The 21,508-nt window shown below is 50.7% G+C and overlaps 1 protein-coding gene across 9 annotated transcripts in view; it reads right to left on the minus strand.

The window, feature by feature from the left end:
* The window catches only part of ANO9 (anoctamin 9), a 52,604-nt gene extending 31,824 nt beyond the window's left edge, over window positions 1–20,780 (minus strand). For 3 of the 9 annotated variants that reach the window (XM_043517898.1, XM_038404897.2, XM_038404890.2), the window contains exons 1-12: window positions 20,469–20,773; window positions 10,920–10,973; window positions 10,381–10,497; window positions 7,335–7,471; window positions 6,830–6,879; window positions 6,262–6,306; window positions 5,171–5,229; window positions 4,803–4,885; window positions 3,083–3,217; window positions 2,353–2,449; window positions 1,841–1,901; window positions 742–824 (exon numbers count right to left, since the gene is read on the minus strand). In XM_043517898.1, coding sequence (XP_043373833.1) covers window positions 742–824; window positions 1,841–1,901; window positions 2,353–2,449; window positions 3,083–3,217; window positions 4,803–4,885; window positions 5,171–5,229; window positions 6,262–6,306; window positions 6,830–6,879; window positions 7,335–7,471; window positions 10,381–10,497; window positions 10,920–10,973; window positions 20,469–20,474 — 927 coding nt within the window. In that variant the 5' untranslated portion in view covers window positions 20,475–20,773. The other 6 variants (XM_038404892.2, XM_043517903.1, XM_043517900.1 and 3 more) reach the window with 6 other exon arrangements.
* Between the last annotated feature and the right edge of the window lie 728 nt (window positions 20,781–21,508).

Genomic DNA, 21,508 nt, shown 5'->3' on the forward strand with positions numbered 1-21,508 from the left:
AGGAGGGCCTCAGTGAAACCCCAGTACATCAGGTGGCATCCCAAGGGGATCTAACCTGTCACAGTGGACACAAACAAATGGAGGTAAACTGGCCATCAACAAGTTTAAGCTTGAAATTAGACAAAGGTTTCTACCATCAGAGGAGTGAAGCTCAGGAGCAGCCTCCCAAGGGAAGCAGTGGGGGCAAAATACCTAACTGGCTTCAAGACTGAGCTTGATAAGTTTATGGAGGGTATGGTATGATGAGATTGATTACAATGGCATGTAGTCAATCTGCGACTGCTAGCAGCAAACATCTCCAATGGTTGTTGATGGGACACTAGATGGAGAGGGCTCTGAGTTACTACAGGGAATTCTTTCCCAGGTGTCTGACTGGTGGGTCTTGCCCACATACTCAGGGTTTAACTGATCACCATATACGGGACCAGGAAAGAATTTTCCCCAAGGTCAGATTGGCAGAGACTGTAGGGGGGTTTTCACCTTCCTCTGCAGTATGGGGCATGGATCACTTGCAGGTTTAAACTAGTGTAAATGGTGGATTCTCTGTAACTGGAAGTCTTTAAACCATGATTTGAGGATGTCAGTAACCCAGCCAGAGGTTAGGGGTCTATGACAGGAGTGGGTGGGTGAGGTTCTGTGGCTGCGATGTGCAGGAGATCGGACTAGATGATCATGATGGTCCTTTCTGGCCTTTAAGTCTATAAAGGAGTAAGACAGTGCAGAGGAGAGACTTAGTCTCACCTCATCTTCATCCCACCGGTACAGTTCCCAGTCACTGACCACCTCAGCCCTTTTCCTCTTCCACAGCTCCAGGAACACGGTAGCTGTTGGTGAAACCACAGAACAGTGTGGTCAGAGCAGCAGAAACTCCTCTGCCCCATGGAGACATTGACTTAATGAAGCAGTCACAGGAGCACACGCCTTTCCTGCAGGCCAGGTAGGAGAGGTGCTGCTAAGCATCCAGGTTCTCCAACATGGAGGGAAACAGCCTGGAGCCCTGGGGTCAATCCAGGAGAAGGATCAAAGCTGGGTCTGAATGCACTTCCAGGACATGGTGGCCAGTCTATAGTATATTTTCTAGCCAGTGTTGACAGACTCTCATCCATCTGCGTGGTTTACCCCTCACCTCTGTTCTGGGGCAGGTTTCTCGTCTCTCTGCTGCACAAGCTGCTTGCAAAACATTATGGGCCAGATGCTGTGCTGTTCTTTGCAGGAGAGAGAGAAGGAATGGAGATACAGGAGTAGTTTTATACTGGAATTCTGGGCTGCTCTGGAGGCCAAGAGGGCCCCTGCATAGCTTGGAGTAGCCCCAGGGACTGCTCTGACTTAGGGCAGCTTCCACCTCTCCAGTGTCCACAGCCAAGTCAGACCTTGAGGATACCAGTTAGTGCTAGCTGTGGCAATGCTTTTGGAATGCATATGTTGGTAACCTCAGAGCTGAAATGGAACCAGATTAGATACACAGATGCTACTATGGTGGGTACAGAGAAAACCCATAGACAGATGGGCCATCAAACTCATTTCACACAGGCCTCTGACCAGACTCCCAAGGGGAATGTCCAGAGCTGGATTTGAACCAGTGGTCTAAAGTTACAGAGTACAAAACCCATCCCCAAACGCACGCAACTTCACCAGTGCCTATCCCTTCCCCTTCACACGCTGCCCAACCCCACTCCTTCCCCTGGTAAAGTTACACTTCTCTGCCAGGCAGAGAGGATGTTGGCAGGTTCTGAATAAACAGCGTGGGAACCCAGTTTGTCACCAGTCCCACATCAGGCTACAGCTGGCAGCCATTCCCGCTTCAAAGCCTCGTGCTACACACGGAGAGATAGAAACCTACCCCAGAGAGCCATGAGCACTGCAAAGAGAATCGTCCCCTCGTTGTCAAACAGGTGAGTGACCTGGAAAAGGAGAGACGAGAAAGAAGGGATTACAAAGGAACACGGAGCACAGGGGAGGAGTCTGGCTGGAGAGAATGCAGGAGGCACCAGAGAGCTGTGGGGACTGTGGCAGCGGCACTATGTCCAGTCCCACATGGGAGGGCATTGCTCCATGGCCCTCAGGACATCGTGGGAGGCAGAAGAGGAGAAACCAGGAGTTCTTAAGACTCAACCCAAAGCCTGGGACGCTTCCACCCCACGGGCAGGACAACGGAGCTGGACAGAATTCTCTGCTGTCTTACGTGCAAGATCTCCCTGCGGCCACCTTCAGCAGCTGACTCGTTTCCTGGGGGGGGGATACATACTGGCCGCGTGCTGCTGGGGGTATCGTGAGGCAGCATAGGTACAGCCGCTATTGGAAACAAGGGCCCAGAGGAGAAATGGAAGGTTTCTCTGGAGAGCATTGATTTACCTTGGCATAGGTGCAAGTATCCGACAGTTGCCAGAACGGGCACTTCTGGTCGCAGAGTGGGCACATGATGGTGGTGTTGGCTTCACAGATCTCTTTGCTGGAGCAGGAAAGAAAGTAAGGAGCATGAGGATTGCTTTGCTAGCCCATCAGCCGTGTGCTCATTCCAACCATCACACTCAGTCAACAGCCAAGGGAGAGGCAGAGCAGGTACTCACCGCTAATGGATGGAATAAAACTCTACACTGCAGCTACTGGATATTAGTGCCCTGGTGGTGCCAGGTGAGGTCTCCTCCTTGGTAAGCTTCCTCGCAGGTGCATATTCATACACACTCCGCTGGTCACACCCAGATGCAGGGGTGTAGCTAGCAGTCTGGACACACTTGACAATCTATTGCCCCCTGCCTGCAATACGTCTCCATTCTCCAAAGCAGACATGCCATTCCTTACAAGGTACAAACTGGGCACTGGGATGTGCCAGTGCACATCCCAATAAGGTCCACAGGAGTCATGTAACTGTAGAACGTAAGCTGTCGCTGGAAGTCAATGGCCCTGCAAGCCCATGCAGAGTTCCCGTAGAAGTCAGAGGTAGTTCCATAGAAAGAGAACTCATAGGATCAGGCCCCAGAATTGGATGCCATGCATAGATGTGATCACCCGCATTCACACATTCATGCATACATTTGGACACAAGACATGAAATGCACACACAGTGTCCCCTCGATGCTCTTACCTGACCTGACTGGAATCAAAATGAAAGCTCCCATACAGGAAGACAAGCAGGCCCAGCACAGCAGCTGGGAATAGGATGCGGGTGTACCAGCCTAGCCAGGCAAAATACAGGGCCACCTTCTCCCCAAAATAACTCCTGAAAGACAAGGCAGGTGCTGAAACCACTCAAAGATCCCATCTAGCCCCAAATTTGCAGTGACAATATCCAAGGTCAGCCAAATGCCCTTAGGCAGTGTTCTCCCCACTCAGAATCCCTTGCGAGTTTCTCCCAGGACCTCAGGATGGGGGATGCTGCCTCCAAATATCTGTCAGCCCCATCCTCTGGCTTCTCCTTAGGTCACTGCATGACCCACCCCTGTCTTGAGGATATAGGTGTTAATGATCTGGGAGAGAAGGGGTGAACAGTGAGGTGGCAAATGTCTCCTGTGAACACAGTGCTGAACACTCAGGTTAGTTAGGGCCAGAGAAGAACGTGGGGAAAGTCAGAGGATGTAACCAAGCGAAATGAATGAGCAAGCTGATGGCAGATGATTAAATACAGTATTGGCACGCTGGAGGGACTGATTTCAGCTGCTCATTCATGGGTTCTCAATAAGTCTGTAACAACACAGGAAAGAGATCCAGGCATCACCGTGGACAGCTCAATGAAGAGCTGTGTGAGGTGCAGCTGTAGCCAGAGTAAACAAACCTGAGAATGCCTATATATAAAGCTAATGATGCAGCTCCATCTGGAGCGCTGTGTTCAGTACTGGGCACCCCATCTCCAGAGAGAGAGCAGATTCAGGGGGGTTCAGAGATGGTCAGGGAGAATGATATAGGGGCATGGGGGAAAAATAACCTCTGCTGAAGAAGCTAAAAAGACTGGAATTCTTTATTTTAGCAAGGAGACAAATAAAATGAGAATCATTATTGTGTACACTTGAATGGCCTAAAGAAGGTAGGTCAGGAATTGCTCTCACAATACAAGAATAAGGGGCTACTCAAAGTGCAATATGGTAACTTAAAACATGGTTAAAGAAAATGCTTTTTTAAACAATGCAGAGTTAGCATGAGACACACATTGCCCGATACAACTGAGGTCAGGAGCTTAGCAGGATTCAAAAAAGGGCTGGACATTTCTATGGATGATGAGAATATGCAGAGTTACAAATTGTAAGGATTAAAAACTCCAGGGATTTTGAGAGGGATATAGCCACCCTTTGTTCATGGTATGAGCCAACCTCTGTCTAGGGGAAGGGTGTGGAGGGTTAAAAGGCTCATTCCCTGGGGAAAGGTTATCCCATAATTACCTACTGCAAAATTGCTGCATCTTCCCCTGATGCAGCTGGTGCTGGCGGCTGTCAGAGACAGGATACTAGACTAGACGGACCACGAGTTTGATCTAGTTTAACAATCCTATGCTCCTAAACCCACAGCAGTCAAGCAGGTTCAGAGTTAGGCAAACAAGTTTGTCCAGCTCCAGTTTGAACTTGGAGTCATATGGAGGACTAAGTAGAACTCCCCCACACGGAGTTGGATGCTCAGAGTCACGTGGAGCTCACGAAAGCTTATGCTCAAATAAATGTGTTAGTCTCTAAGGTGCCACAAGTCCTCCTTTTCTTTTTGCAAATACAGACTAACCATGGCTGCTACTCTGAAACATGCAGTGAAGTTATTCTGAATGGGTATTTTACACGGTGGCCGTGTGCTGTCCCATTGTGCATACCCTTGTCATGGGTTACCTGATAGCCTCAATTGGCTGTTTCTTCAGTATCTTTCTCCATTGGGCCCAATTCCTCTTCAGTAATATTCTCAGGTCTCCTTTCTGGAAAAAACAGCATTCAGATCAGGCACAGACAGAGATATATGCAACCTGCCAACCTCCCCCCCCCCCACACACACACTCCTATGAAGATGTTAATTAGGGCTTTTTCCAGACACATACCACCACATCCTCACCCAAAGGATGTATAGGGCCATGACCTATTCCTCTGTCTTCCCAGTCACTCCTCCCCTACTAACCCACTTCCTCTCCTGCATCTGCAGTCCACACACATTGTCTCCTGCGCACACATACGCTCTCAGCACCAGGCACCCTCAGATTCCTCACCTCATGCAGCGGGAATGCTGCCTCAAAGACGTTCGCCTTTATCAGCTTTTGGAGCGTCTCTAGCAGCAAAGCAAGAGCACGAAAGTTAGCAATGACAGGCAGGCACAATTCCCCCGTGGCACCCAGTAGAACCCAGGCTGATCCTATGTAAAACCCCCCTTAAGAGAAAAGGCTGTAGGCGACACCTGAACAGAACTGGAGTTCAGAGCTCTGCTTCGGTGTTGAAAAGGAATTGGCAACAGGCAGACTCTCCCCATTGCAGACAGACAGCACGTAGAAAATCCCCCAACAGTCAGCGCACAGAGCGACACTGCTGGCAACCTCAGCAGAGGTGCTGGTCCTGGTGCACCCACAAGTCTCCCGCGGTTTCTGTACAGTGCCTGCCACGCTGAGGTATGCACGAGGCTGTGCCCATGTGCAAGGCTAGGAATGCAGGTGCTCGTGTGAGTGGCACTTGGGATCAGTGGTGGATTTAGAGTTAGTGGGGCCCTGTGCTCAGTTTCATTTTTGGGGGCCCCCCATGGGACCCAGTCAAGAAAAAGAACATTCTCTCCGATCTCCCTCATCCCCGTTTTTCATTCTCCTCCTATATAATAAGTAATAGGAAGTAAATGAAAATAAAGGGAGGTACATTTAGTGTTTTTGTAGTCTAACTTTTTTTTCCCCTCCCCACAGAGCACTTGAAAATTGCTAAGGGTCTCGGCAGACCACTTAATGATCTTTCCAAATATTGTTTGTATTGTTAACTAGCTATTGTAAAGTCCTTTAGATAAGAGCACTTTATTAAAAAAAAAAAAATTAAAAGTTAGGATGTGGGAGGAGGCTCAGGGTTGGGGTCTGGGAGAGAGTTAGGGGCAGGAGCGAGCTGGGGGTTGGGGTGCAAGGTCTGGCCAGCAGTTAGGGTATGGAAGGGGGCTCAGGGCTGGGGCAGAGGGTTGGGGTGTGGAGCGTTTAGCTGGGGCAGCTTCTGTTTGGTGCGAGGGGTGCAGGAGTCAGGGTACAGTGTGTGTGTGGGGGGGGTATGACAGCGCATGGGGAGGGTGGGGGGCGGGACTCGGGAGGTCCCAGTCGCGGCCGCTGGGTTACTTTACCTGGGTTGCTGCCCTGCCGCTGCTCCTGTTCACTGCCAAAGGGAGCTGTGGAGGCAGCAGCACATGAGACCCCCTGGCCTGCCGCTCCCTTCCCCTGGCCTTTTTCCAGGGGCCGCCAGCAGCGGTGCACACCAGGGACTGCACCTGCACTGCCCGGCATCCAGCGGACCAGGGCAGGCACGGGCGGCCTCCCCACCAGGGGAGCGCGCCCGCCCGCCTCCCCTACAACATGCCCCCAGCCGGCCCCTCACCTGGCCGTCTGCTGTGGCATGGGGGGCCGCCAGCGCCAGCCTGCAGCAGGAGCCCGGCTCACCGGCTAGGAAAGTGCACCACACACCGTGCCTCCAGCACAGCTCCCTCCCTGCTCTCCCCCACAGCGGTCCCCCCCGCAGGGAGTGCTGGATGGTGCTTGTCTGCCCGGCCCTGGGACCCCCTGTAGTTGGGGGGGCCCCCCGTGCCAGGGCACTGTGTGTTTCATTGTAAATCCACCTCTGCTTGGAATGTGGATTTGTGACTGTGCACATGGGAACGGCAAGAGCGAGCTAGAAGGGAGGAAATGTTTCCTTACCCTCACAAGAAATTTCCGTGTTCTGCAGGATAAAGTTGACGATACGTATCCTGAAACCCCAAATAATCAGGGATTAGGAAGAATTAAACACTGAAGGGTGAGCATGGGCCAGAATAATGGCCCGGGATTACCACGGCCATGGGAGATAAAAGCTACACCCAGGATCCAGAGATTAAGGAATGGGTTAAGAAATCTGGACAAGTAGGGGAGCAAGGAGCAGGGCAGGAAGAGGGAATGGGGAGAAGATTCAGTTGTGGGGAATTGGTGGAGACCAGGCCAGAGGGGCAAGATGCGCAAGGACAGGAGCTCAGCATCACTCTCTGATTTTACATGGTTTTCTAGTAAGGATACCAAGCACAGCAAAGCAATTCCCATGGGGAACCAGGGGAAGGGGGCCTGTGATCCCGCTAACAGGCGTGTCTTACCCTAGGGTGCATGATCCATCACGGGCATTAGCGTGAAGAATCCTGCACCCTGATGTCTTTGAGATCAAGGATACGCTCACCTGGTGGTGGTGGGCACATTCTCCTGTGTGTGGTGATTCTGCACCCCACCGTCTGGGTTCCTCAGCAGAAATTGGTATTTTTGGAAGATTTCACTTGGGGCATGGACCCCATAGAAGAGTTTCTTGTCCTCGATTTTCTGGGTGTAGGATCAGAGAGTAGGGAGATTAGAGAGACATGCCGACGAAGCCAGCCCTGGGAGGTATGAAATGGGACTGGAACGTTGGCGAAGAGCGGCTCTGCCAACAGGAGCTCTAGAGAACACTCAGCCACAGGACAAACCACTGCAAAGCGGAGAACCAAGAGGCAGCAGAGCAGCCACGTCCAGAGAACGGTGCAGAAAGTCTCATCCTCTTCAGGGCTCTGTCATTCTGCTCCATTAACTCTTCTCCCCGACTTGGTTCCTCTTTCCCTCCCGCGATTGGCTGCTCTCCTCCTACCACATTTCCCTTCCCCTGGGCAAGAAGGTTCCCTCTTCCTCATCAGCTAGAACTGCTTGCACTCTGCACCTTCCAGCCCCTCTTCAACACCCTCTCTCTCCTTCCCGGAGCGTTCCTGCCCCGTTCTCATCACCAGTAATTCCTTAGGCCTGGGCTACACGGAAAAGTTACATCAGCATTGCTGTGTCTTTCAGGGGTGTGAAAAAACTACCCCTCCTGAGGGACGTGGTTATACCAACCTAACCCCAGTGTAGACAACACCAGGTCAAGGGAAGAATTCTTCCATCGACCTAGCTACAGTCTCTCGGGGAGCTGGATTAACTAGTGTGATGGGAGACGCCTCCCATCGCTATAGTGTGTCTGCACCGAAGTGCTACAGTAACACAGCTGTAGCCTTTTAAGGGGCTCTCAAACTTCATTGCACCACAATCCCCTTCTAACAACAAAAACTACCACATGACCCCAGGAGGGGAGACTGAAGCCTGAGCCTGAGGGCTTCAGCCTCAGACAGTGGACTTCGGGCTTCAGCTTGGCCCCGGACTTCGGCTTCAGCCCTGGGCCCCAGAAAGTCCACAGTTTGACAGCCGCTGGTGTAGACAAAGGGACAAGGTATCTTGATAGGGCCAGACAAGGAAGTAATACAGCCAGGAAAGGGTTGATGTTGCCTCTGAGGGGAGGAAGAGATCTGTCGCTTGGACAAATAGATTTTAAGGCCAGTAGGGCTGACTAAATCATCTAGTCTGACCTCACATATAAACACACCTCACCAGTAATCCTTCTCACGCCAGGAAAGAGAGGTTCATCCAGAACAGGGTCAGAGGGTCCACTGGTGAAAAAGGTTTGGAGGCAGGGGGAAAGCCCAGGACTGAAGGAGGCTGGATTGATCAAGGAGGCTGGATTGCCCTCATTCCTGGAGAAGGTGGTCCCTCCAGGGCAGCATTAGAATTCACTGGAGGAAAAGCTCAGTCTTGAATGAGCAGGGAGGCTTCAAGCGGCTGAGAAAACCAGGTACAGAATTCTTTACAACTATTATTCTTTACAACCTTCCTTCTGCCCTCAACCATTGCTGCTCCTGGAATGGACTAGCCCTCCTGGTATGGAGGAGGTGGAGAATGGGCTCATGCACTAAAGAGCACAAAAGCAAGGGCTTGCTTTGTGTAGAGAACCAAGCCCCATGTACGTTTGATGGGAATGAGCACCCAAACACCTTAAAGCAGTGGAGAAGAAACCCTGAATTGTCATTCCTAGGAGAAGACATCTAGTAGTGTGCCATGGTCTGGATGGTGAGAAACCCTGGAACTGCCTGACTACAGGCTAGATCCTCAGCTTGTGTAAGTCAATGCAACTCTGTTGATTACAGCTGAACTGTGGTGACTTACATTAGATGAAGCTCTGGCCTTCTGTCTATAAACCCAGTGGTGAGCTGGAGCTGGTTTGCACTGGTTCGCTAGAACCGGTTGTTAAATTTAGAAGCCCTTTTAGAACCGGTTGTCCCTCATGGGACATCTGGTTCTAAAAGGGCTTCTAAATTTAATAACCGGCCAAAAGTGGCACCTTAGGCGCAGACTCTGTGGGTGCTCCAGGGCTGGAGCACCCATGGGGAAAATTTGGTGGGTGCAGAGCACCCACCAGCAGCTCCCCGCCCCGCCCCAGCTCACCTCCGCTCCGCTTCGCTTCTGCGCCCCCTGGTTTCCCACGAATCAGCAGTTTGCGCGGGAAGTTCGGAAGGGCTGAGAAGCAAGCAGCAGCTTCCCGCTCAGGCCCAGGGAGGCAGAGGTGAGCTGGGGTGGCGGGGCGCAAGGAGGGCCGCCCGCGCCGCAGCAGGTAACCCGGGGGGCACAGGGGAACTGCTCCCAGCCCCAGCTCACCTCCGCCACCCTCGGCCTGAGCGCAAAGCCTCCACCTGCTTCTCAGCCCTCCCTGGCTTCCCACGCGAACAGAAGTTGCACAACATCTGTCTGGAAATCGTTTAGGTGGTGCCTAACATCTGCACCTGCTGCTCCGAACAGGCTGATTACGTTTCATGACACAAACAGTCAGGATCTTGGACTGTGATAACAGGATGGGCTTTCATCTGATTTCTTAAAAAAAGGGGGTGGGGGGGAGGAACCATGAGCAGGCTGGCCCGAGGGCAAGAGGGGAGGGAAAGCTTTTGTGAGTCTTTCATGCCGGCTATTTCCCCTGAGCTCACAGAGCCAACTCCCCCAAATCCCTCTGCGTGCGCTACCTCACAGCTGCATTATAACATTGGGAACTGGCATATGCTCTGTGAAGGTTACATGGACAGCCCAGGACCAGCTAAGCCAAGAGCAATGGGATGAAAATAAAAGGGGAAAAACGTACAGTGGGCTCAACATTCACAACGAGTTCCATCTGCAGAAACATCTCCCCAAGGGAAGCAGTGGACGCCCCAGTGCTTGGGTCTCTGACACCTAGACTGGCCACCGTACAGGAGAATATGCTGTAAGGAACAATCCTGCACTGGATGATCTCATGGATCTTGTCCAGGTTCTGTGACACAATCGCTCAGAGCACTAAGGGCTGAATCATCCGGCTCATCCAGTGATCCTGTGTATCCCGGAACCTGCCCTCCCCTAGTTAATCTCACCTTGATGATAAATCCTTTCTTTTCCAACTCTGCCAAGAATTTCTTCCTCTTAGCATCCTTCTTGCTGCCAGGCTTGTGTTTATCACATACTAGGACAAAGTCCCACTTCATCTGGTTCTGGCCAAAGGAAACAGCCCAATGAAATCAGCTAGCAGTGGCATTGCAAGGGATATTCTTACAGCTTCCTCCCTGTGTGCAGAGGCTAGACTCTATCTCATCAGGCCAGTCTGGAGGGCCCCTAGGATTCTTTCCCAGTGGGAAAAGGGTGACGGCTTGTGGGGAGGCTCCCATTGTTGCTGGGAGTACTGGTTATGCTCTGTCCGCAAAGTCAGAGCGGGGATATCAGGATGTGGACTGTCTCCCAGTGGGCTAGAGAGAATGCCCTGGGTGTTTTCTTAGCATTAATTGAGCAGGGAGGGAGAAGCAGTCAGACTGCGGTGTGGATCTGCAATTTGATGGCACATGGGGCTGTGGTGAGCTCACACCATAGCTTGAATGGAAGAGCTGCTGCAGCACTAGACAGAAAGATCGTAACTTACCAGGACCAAGGGCTCTAAGGGAAAATCTCTCCAGGGAGACAGCTGAATTTCATCCTGTGGCGAGAGGGAGAGAATGAAAAAGGAGGAGTTACGGAGCATTCCATGGGGTGGCATCATCACACACACATACCTAGTGTCCTAACCCACACTCTGGGAATGCAGGAAATGTGCCTATAACCAAGGTCTCCTGGGTCAGAGCCTGCATCCTCCTGCTTTAAGTAATGGGGGAAAGCTCTTAAATGAGAAGTTGAACAAGTTCCAGTTGGGAAGAGCAGGTGCCCAGGATTTCATGTCATATTATAGCTTAGAGAGGTCCTTCTTTTCTGTTAAGTACAGAAACAATAATAAATCTTACCAAGATACAGAGTCTTTCATCCCCAAGGATTTTGCAGACTATACAAAGAGTTTACCCCTAACTGCTTCTGAAAAGTAGCCACTGCAGGAGGTGGAAGAGAGAAGCTGTTTCAGAGCATCCAGCAACATTACACTCTAGCTTAGGTCAGAAAATTAAAAACAAATAATGCATCCAAACTGCAGCTCCAGAGGAAATTCTAGCTGGAAAGTATTTCAGGGATATGGCAGGAAGTATAAGTGAGGTGACAGGAAGCCACATCTGAGAGACAGGCAGAGAAGTGTGATTGAACTGCAGGAAAAAAAAAAAAGGATCAGGAGGAGAGATTGAGGAGCTGATTGCACAGAGGTGCTATCTGAACACATAGGATCCAATTAAACTACATAGGAAGAAAGCAGAGAGGGAGGAAAATGATCTATTTAAATGTTTCTGGCTTTGCTTCTGATTATTCGTTGGCTGACCTAGGGAAGAGAAAGCAGGGACAAGGGATGCAGGCAGGAGTTACAGATTGTTTAAGCAGGCAGAAGTGTATTAAGGTTCACCTTTGTGCATGCATTTTCAAATGATTATTCACACTGCTTAAAGTTCACTTCTCCTCTAAAACTGTTTGTGTAAGAAAGGTCAGCAGATCTGCTTTCTCCATGCATTTCATTCATACCTGCTGACTTTAGTTGTTACTGCTTCTTCCTTCAGTTTGCCCTGCGCAGCCGACAAAGCTAAGAGAGAGAAGTGAGCTGGCTTCTCTTCCTGATTGTATCATCAAGAGAATTGCTTGCCATTTTCCACATGTGCAAGAAAAACCCTTGGAGGTCAGGGGGCTAGACAGGTGTCACTGGGGGAAGAATCTGAAGACAATCAGGTTGTACAGGTGTGATTGAGGAGATAATTGACCTTAAAGGCTTGGCTTTAATTAGCCTGTAGCATGTGTGGTAGTGGGGGGAGGAAAGTACTGAGCACAGGTTGGGAGATAGAGATCCCCCTGAATTCTAGCTTTCTGCTGCTGACTGTCATCTGGCCTTAAGGAAGTCACTGCACATTTTCATCTTAGCTGTGGTGACAGTAATATTTTCCCCCATCACGGGAGTGTTCTGAGGATGAGTTAGTGGTTGCACAGAGCTTTTGAAGTGCAAAGCACTGCACAGAGGAGAAGTATTCTACTATAATGCCATGGGGGAGAGTTAGCTTCAGTTAACTTCAGTTAACTGAGTTAGCTTCAGGGCAAGGTGACCAGTGCTAGAGACCGAGTCACTCACACTGTGCTCTGTCCTGTAGACTTTACATTTGTAACCTTCCTTAAGGACTGCAAGTGTACAGCATCTCTAGGGAAAATATAACCAGCTTCAGCGATGCCTAGTCAATAATGTGATGATTAGCACATGCTGTTCATAAGCTGCCAGTGGCTCTTGCTTCTTGTGGCCTGAGACGTTTGTGAACCTACCTAGTAGGGAAAGATCATTATCAAACCCTTTAATAACCTTGAAAAGGCCAGCAGGGGTCCAGAGATGCAGCCCCTCCTGGGGCAACCTGGGAAAATCAGGAAAAGAACCTCCAGCTCCTTGGCTGGTGTAAATCAGCAGAGTTCTGTTAACTTCAACTGAACTATGCTAATTTATGCCAGCTGAGGATCAGGCCCCAGAAGTCTTCTAACAGCATGTGGTTCCCTGCACCAGTCAGTGTCTTGTAGTGCACCACGTTTGTTTTCCAGCATGGCCTCAGCATGGTCATTGTGACAGTGTTTCAAGATGGGCAGACAGCTTAGATATGAGGGTGGAAACAGAGAGGCCAACCTTGGTTTGCTTGAGGCAATGGGAAGCTTGGCTGCAATGTGTGTTTGAGTGGTGCTGCTCTTAGTACCTGGAAGGAAGGAGAGTGCATGGCCAGAGACTGGCATTTGTTTTCAGTCACGTCGGGCAGGTCATTGTAAATCTTTGTGAAAGAACCAAGTGAAGCACAATCTAAGGCTCACGTGGCTCCTTTCTGATAAGGGACCAGGGCCAACCCTGGGGAATATCTGTGATCACTTGTTCTGAAGAGGTGGGGCAAAATTCTCCTCTCAGATTTGCTGGACTTCTAGAGGCTGAGTTCCTGACATGCGCATCTACCGCTGGCTGCAGTACGGGGAGAGAGGAAATTCAAAGCGGGCCTCTCGGTGATATGTGCAGCCCGGGTCAAAACCCATGAAAGTTAATGGGAAGAGGCTCATTACCTTTTTGGCTCAGGCCCATACATAGAGCAGCACACCCAGGCTGAGTGCTGCCACATAGATCTGAGAGGAGAATTTTTCCCTCTGTATACCAGATTTATCTAACGTCTGGTTATTTAAGCAAAGCTTATGGATCCTTTTGACGTATGGGAACTTGAAAATAGGAGTGGTGGTACGAATCAAGACCAAATCCTCAGCTTCTGTAAATAAGCAAAGTTTCATGGATCTGTGCAGTGTCACTTCTGGAAGCGTGCAGGAAATAGAAGAAGAGCAGATCAGCCTTGACTGGCTGCATGTTCAGTACCTAGTGCCTGGCCAGTTTCTTATAGAAGGATATGACTGGGATTGGTCTGCATTCAAGATACAGGGCTAAAGAAGTGATTGGACGCATTGTCTGTGATGTGCAGAAGGAAATCTGCAAACAAAGTCCTGAGCACAGTGGCAGTTAATGTTTCTTCTCACTGATGAGTCCACAACCCTGAGCAGCAAGACAGTCTTTCATGTTTATTTTAAATTGTGAAAGTGACGAGCAGGTGGAGCTGCACTATCCAGAGATCTAGCAGAACAGGGCAGATTGCCTAGCGCAACTGCCATACTCCAGACACTGTGATGTATTGACAAGTGACAGCACTAACATTATGCTTGGCAGAAAAACAGGTAGTTGATCAGAGTCCTCCGCAGAATGATTCAGGCATACCTGGGTGTCTCCATTCAAAGCCCTAATTAGGGAGAGCAGGGGATGAATCAGTTCAGAGGTAAACTAAATCCATCACCTTCGTGCCTTCAAAGACAAAGTGCATTCGATTCATACTCAATCTCCTCAAGAGCAGTGTCACTTCTGGAAGTGTGCAGGAAATAGAAGAGAATCAGATCAGCCTAGACTGGCTGCATGTTCAATACATAATGCCTGGCCAGTTTCTTACAGCTCTGTGGTGCAGGTGTTCTTTACTGTACACATACTACCTCTGCTGCAAACCACAGCATGTTTGATAGGGATATGGCCAAGGGGCTCAAATGGCAAAACTGAAATCTGCATTTCAAGGTTCAGCAGGGTTTAGAGCTAGGGTTTTGGTTCCAATGTGTATAAAGATAGGAGCCACTTGTGAAATTCAGACCTGGATTCAGAACCTCCCCCAGAAAGGTCAGGACTTAGGTCTGAACCAAAATACCATCTTGGAGGCCTTACACCAGGGGTCTCAAACATGCAGCCTGCGGAACTACTTGCTGCAGCCCGCCAAGCTCCCCCTGCGCCCCCTCCAAGTTATTTCCTGCAGCCGCCAACCTCCCCTCCCCTGCCGCCCCCCCAGCATGCTGCATCTCCAGTCCTCTACCTACCTCTAGGCGCTTCCCGCCACCAAACAGCTGTTTGGTGGTGCCTTAGCAGTTTCCAGGAGGGAGGGGGAGGAGTGGGGAGCCATATACTCAGGGAAGGAGACGGAGAAGGGGAGGCGATTTGGGGAAGGGCCTGGAATAGGGGCAGGGAGGGGGTGGAGTTGGGGTGGGGACTTTGGGGAAGGGGTTGGAATGGGGGAGGCAAGAGGCGGGGCAGGGGTGGGCCTCATGGAAGGGGTGGAGTGGGGACAGGGCTGGGGGTAGCAGGGGGACGGTGTCAGTGATGCAGCCCTCGGGCTAATGTACTAGTCTTCATGTGGCCCTCCTGGTAATTTGAGTTTACCCTGCCCTAGACTCTTTCCGATGGGCCTTACAGCTGTGTTTGACACTGCGAGTCTAATTCTCCTCTCACTTGCACCAGTGCAATCCCATTGGCCTCTATGTGATCACAGCAATGTAATACTATTGATACATTCCAAAATTCTTCCACAAACATCTGGGCACCAAATCCAGACGTGGTGTAAGCAAGCGCAACACCACTGATGTCAGTGGAGAAGCCCCTAGCCTCTGATTACATCTCTTCTTTATGCTGAGTTGCTCGTTTGTCACAACATCAGGTTTGTTGAGGCGATGAAAGAGCAGCCAGAAACAAAGGCTTGATGGGCTGAGGGAGCCATTCGGAATGATCCAATAGCAATGACTGCAGACTCAGCAATGGAGAGCATCAATCATAGACAGCTGCTCGCCATCACTGTCCACAGTCGTTAAACTGGGATGGCTTGTGACACATCCAGCAAATTAACGAAGCTCAGATTCAGGGGCTTCTGCTGGACTAACTACCGATCTGTATATGTGCTCTCACGATGAATATTGGCCAGCAGATTTGCCTTCTGCATTTTGTGACTCTCAGTCGGGATCTGTGTGCAAACAACTCAAGTTGCCAGTGAATGGCCTGGGATGTGTGACCTGGGATTACAGAACCATTTAAAACTGAAACCACACTGCTCAGCTGAATGTGAGGGAGGTTTCAGCAATACAAGCATTGGAGTTCCTCCCTTTATTCCACGTGAGACTTTCAGTTCCTTCCTTGTTAATGTTCTCTAACTTCCTGGTCCTCCACTCAGTGATTGGAATCTTACGTCACAACTTGCATAAGCAGCACTCAGCCGGTGTGCTAGAACCAGAAGAACTCGTCTGCCCACCATGCCCACTGGGGCGGCGCCTATAACTGAGGCTGTGCCTGTAACACAGCTGATGCTCTGGTGTTTGGGGACTGGACAAGAGGGCACTACCTGACTTTGACTACATGTACGCATGCCCCAGTGTTTACTGGCTTCAAAGCCCAGACTTCCCTGCCCCCATCTCCTCCTGCCTTCCCACAGTGCTGGCAGGGAGCTCTTGGAGCTCTGAAATTGCCACTACAGCCCTCCCTTAGGGCACACAGTGAATTAGTGGCACAGCTGGGAACAGAGGTCAGGAGTAGCTGGCATCCAAACCTCAGCTTTAACCCCTAGAAAACGCAGGCAAGGGGTGAGAGGGGCTTTAAGCCCTCTTTGTGCCTCCCTGATCCTCCGGTTGCTCTGCACCAGTCTGGTTCTCCTGGTGCAAGTTATAGCAGCCTGAAGGCCGCTCCAGCTTGCACTGGCTGCCAGTGGCCATTGGAATTGCCAGGGCATGGAGGAGCCCTAGCAACGTGCCTCTTTACTCAGCCATGATGCTTGCACCAGACAAGGGAGATGGGTGGCATAGGAGCACTACAGTGTCTTCACACTGTCTGAGGGTGCCCTGATGCATCTGGCCTGCTGCCTCTCTAAGGCTCACCTTCTCTGGTTCCCTCCCAGCCCTTTCCTCTCTGCCTTATCTCTGCGAGACATATTCTGCTAAGATACCCCACCATGTGGACCAGCATTTCCACTGCATCAGTGGGTGCACAGACAAGGGGCTGGTTGCTACAGGTGTGCTGGCCACCATGTGTCTAGATATGCTCTGAGCAGGTTAGATAATAAAGTGGTGAAAACACCTGTGGCCTGTCTACAGTGGTGCTCTTCATTTCTGCCACCGGTGCAGTTCTAGCAGGGACAGGAATGGTGAGCAATGTTAAGTGGAAAAAGGCTAGTATAGCTGCCCCTCTGTCTCACTTCCTTTGCTTGGGCTTCCCTCTCTGATTCCCTCTTGCCCTCACCCTCCTTCTGACTGCCTTTCTTCCACTGGCCCTCTCCCAAGCTGCCTAAAGGCTATTTCAGTGGAACAGCCTAATCCATCCCCGCACCCTTGGTTCCTGCTAGCACCACCCTAATCAGCTGCTGTACATCTGCTTTTCTGGAGTCAGAACTGAATCGTGGCATCCCATGGCTTAGAGAACAGTTTTACATTAACAGAACTTCACCAGAGAACTTCTCCAAGTCTTTTGGAGGGCAGGGATAGCTCAGTGGTTTAAGCATTGGCCTGCTAAACCCAGGGTTGTGAGTTCAATCCTTGAGGGGGCCGTATAGGGATCTGGGGCTAAAATTGGGGATTGGTCCTGCTTTGAGCTGGGGGTTGGACTAGATGACCTCCTGAGGTCCCTTCCAACCCTCGTATTCTACGATTTACACTCCTAGTTAGGGCAAACCCATGTTTCCAAAGCCTTACAAGCAGGTTAGAGTGGGAAATGCCACAGGCCTCCTGTTAAAGTTAGTCAGTTTAGAAATAATCAATAAATAGCAGCTAAAATACTATGTGCCCTATTGCCAACCGGAATAGATGGGTGGGGAATGACCAGATATGGAGGGCTGTGGGAGGAATGTCCTAGGGGGTGGAGCTATTCCACAGCTCCAACCTTAATGGCTGGTGCAGTGTACCTTGTCTCCAACACGTCCCCTCCAGGGTGGAGAGGACTCAACAATCCTCCCTTTGACAGATCTTGCCCTCCCCAAGTCTATCCAGGCCCTCCTCCATTTAACACACACTTTCTGCATGTTGCTGTATGGGGAGCATTCAGTATGGTTTCCACAGCAACAATAATTTGCTCACATTGCACATATGCATATTCAACTGGCATTACAGATAGCTCCATATCAAGCAGAGCTGGTTGAATAATGACAAAAATGTATTCACAAATCAATGAATCCCAGACTGCTGAAAACAATCCACTAATACTGTACCTGATCCTCTCTGGAACTGGCTGATTAGTAGGAAAAACTTCCCAGCTCCTCCTGTCCCAGCTAAATTGTGTTTAGCACAAGACCAAGGCAAATACAAAGATGGCTTTGGGGCTGTCCTGCACCAGTCTGGCTCTCCAGCACAAGTCAGAGCAGCCTTTAAGTTGCTCTAGCTTGCCCTGGTTGGCTAAGGGACCATTATAATTCTTTCCCTGGACACCACCTCCCACACCGGGCGACCAGAACCAGGACAAGCTACCACACCACCAAGTATACTCTTTGCACAGGGGAATCCTCAAGGAGTCAGTTAAACTAACTCTAGGGTGCTTTGTGCAGCTGGAACAGCAACAGGAACAGGAATAGGATTTGGCCCTATGTGCAGTCGAGGAGGCTGGATTAGGGAGGCTGTGGGAATCATAACTCTGAATTGGCTATGATCTGTGTAAAATGTCAGCTCTAATTCTTGCCTTTAACAGAAGTTGTTGTGTCTCTTCCTTGCCCCATATTTAGGGCCCTAACAAATTCACAGCCATGAAATACACATCACGGACAGTGAAATCTGGTCTTCTCCCATGAAATCTGGCCTTTTGTGTGCTTTTACCATACACTATACAGATTTCACGGCGTTTCTCAAATTGAGGGTCCTGACCCAAAAAGGAGTTGCAGGGGAGTCACAAGGTTATTTTAGGGGCGGTCGCAGTACTGCCACCCTTACTTCTGCACTGCCTTCAGAGCTGGGTGGCCGGAGAGCAGCGGCTGTTGGCCGGGTGCCCAGCTCTGAAGGCAGCACCTCTGCCAGCAACAGCACAGAAGTAAGGGTAGCAGTACTGCACCCCCCCACACACAATAATCTTGCAACACCCCCCCCACACACACAAACACACACTCCTTTTTGGGTCAGGACCCCTACAATTACATAGGGTGACCAGATGTCCCGATTTTATAGAAACAGTCCCGATTTTGAGGGTGTTTTCTTTTATAAGCACATATCATCCCCCACCCCGTCCTGATTTTTTAGACTTGCTAGCTGATCACACTACAATTACAACACTGTGATATTTCAGATTTAAATAGCTGAAATCATGACATTTATGATTTTTAAAATCCTAGGACTGTGAAATTGACCAAAATGAACCCTGAATTTGGTAAGGCCCAACCCATATTGGAAGAGCAGCTAATTAGCTCCACCACATGGGAGAAGGTGAGGAAATATGTAATCCTCCTACCTCACTGTCAGCTTTAACCTGCCCAAGCCCTATCCACAGAATCTGAAATATCATTCTCCTCCAAGGCTGAACCATCACACTTGGGAAAGCAGGTACCCCCCTTTCATACGTACCATGTCTACATTATCTCTAGCACATCTCCCACTGGCCTTCAGAGGACGCTCAACAGGCTCCATGACCTTGCTGTGTAGGCCACCGAGCTCCTGAGCACAGAACCAGGGGACTGCTCACACTATACCGATAAGGGCTTTTCACCTGAGTGAAGTCTCTAGGATTATTAGGTCCCATTTATTTTTTTCTTTAAATCAGGATTGTTTGCAGTTGTTTTGGTACCTGAATCTCACAATGAAAATTTATGTCTCTGCTCTTTAAGAATCATTTGCAACAAACAGCTTATCACCACACCACCTCCACTCAACTTATTTTCCACCGCATGCATCTGATGAAGTGGGCTGTAGCCCACAAAAGCTTATGCTCAGATAAATTTGTTAGTCTCTAAGGTGCCATAAGGACTCCTCATTCTTTCTACTCAACCTAAAGAAATCCCAGACTCTGAGAAAACTCCAACTGAATTGACACATAATCCATTTGTATACTTCCCATTCGTTCCCGTCTTCTTGGGAGACTCCAAGAGTCTTTTTGGACTAAGGAAAATGCCTGATCTTTCTTTCTTTCTTTCTTTCTTTCTTTCTTTCTTTCTTTCTTTCTTTCTTTCTTTCTTTCTTTTTCTGTTATCAGAAACAAAACATCTATCTTCCCCTTTTAGCTAAGTGGGCCTTTCCCCCTTCACCTTAGTATGTTTCACCAGGTTCACAAAAGCTCAAGGGAGGGGATCCTCAGCTGATGTAAATGGATGACTCTCCACAGAAGTCAGCTGAGCCCCACATTGAAGATCTGAGCCCAAGTTTCAATAAAATGTATTTCTCTTGAAACCAAAGGTTGCTTCTCATCCCTCCTTTCCTTTCGATTCCCCCTCCCCAGCAAACCGGAGGCCACATCATCTGAACATAAACGGAACCTGTAAGTAAAACGGCTCGGCACGGTTGGGGAGCGAGATCTCTCAACAGCGGCGGGCTGAGGCCCTGGGGAACCGTGAAACGAACGTGACACGCAGTGACTTGGTTGCGCCAGTTCCGCAGGGCGAACGGCGCTAGGCGCCGGGAAGGGGAACTCCGTTTGCGGGGCGCGTTCTCAGAGCGGGTCTGAAGCTGGATTGAGAATCGGATCGGACGTTACAAAGGTTTCAAAGGTCCAGGAACTTTGCGCAACAGGCGCTGAGCGGTTTCTCCGTCTTACCGGCATGGTGGAGAGCCCGGAGCAGAACCAATCTCGCTCTGTGCCGGGATCGGGACCCGAGGCAGATGGCGGAGCCCGGGCTGCGGCAGGCGGCAGCAGGCGGTGCTCGGTTTCCCGTCCTCGCTCTGAGCCGGTTCCCGTGGGCTCCGCTGCAGCGCCAGGCTCTGCCGCCTCCCGCGGCGCGGCGCGGCAAGCTCGGAGACAGGAAGGGAGCTGTCCTTTCCCGCACCTGCCGGCGGCGTGCGGCTGGGGAGTGGCAAGGCCCCGGCCCCGCTTGCCAGCTGCCTGTGGCTGCCCTAGGGAGCCGGGTGCTCACCGCCCCACCCACCACTTCCAGCGCGGAAGCCTCGTGTCTTGGGGGGGCTGATTCTCCTGGGTGCTGAGCCCCCCCGGCTCCCCTGACTTCAGTGGCAGCTGGGGGGGACAGCCCTGGGGAGAACCTGACTCCAGGGTCAAGCCCTAGCCGCACTGAGGTCATGGAGCGTTTTGCCCTTGATTTCCATGGGACCAGGATTTCACCCACGCCTCTCAAGTTGGGCACCCACTAGGGTGACCAGGTAGCAAGTGTGAAAAACCCAGACGGGGGTCGGGGGGAATAGGAGCTTATATAAGAGAAAGCCCCAGATATCGGGACAGTCCCTATAAAATCAGGACATCTGGTCACTCTAGCACCCACAGCCAGCAGTCAGGTTTGCTGAAGGTTGGCCCTGCTGTCATGAAGAAGAGCAGGCACTGGCCAAAGGAGCGCGGCCCTCCTCCCCTCCCTTCCAGCCTGTCCCGTTTTGATACTCTCTGCCCTAAGCCTCCTAGCCCCCTGTCCTTCCTCCTTTCCTCCATCTCCCACCCTGGGCTCTTCCTGTGCTTTTTTCTGTCCCTCCCTGCCCCCCTAGGCCTTGCTGTAGCTCTTCCTCTGGATTTTCAGTGTCTGTTTCCCCTCGTTCAGAGAATCAGAGAAGCATAGGACTGGAAGGGACCTCAACAGGTCATCTAGTCCAGTCCCCAGCACTCAAGGCAGGACTAGTATTACCTAGAAAGACCAT

This window comes from Dermochelys coriacea, chromosome 6 (genome assembly GCF_009764565.3).
Source record: "Dermochelys coriacea isolate rDerCor1 chromosome 6, rDerCor1.pri.v4, whole genome shotgun sequence".
NCBI lineage: Eukaryota > Metazoa > Chordata > Testudines > Dermochelyidae > Dermochelys > Dermochelys coriacea.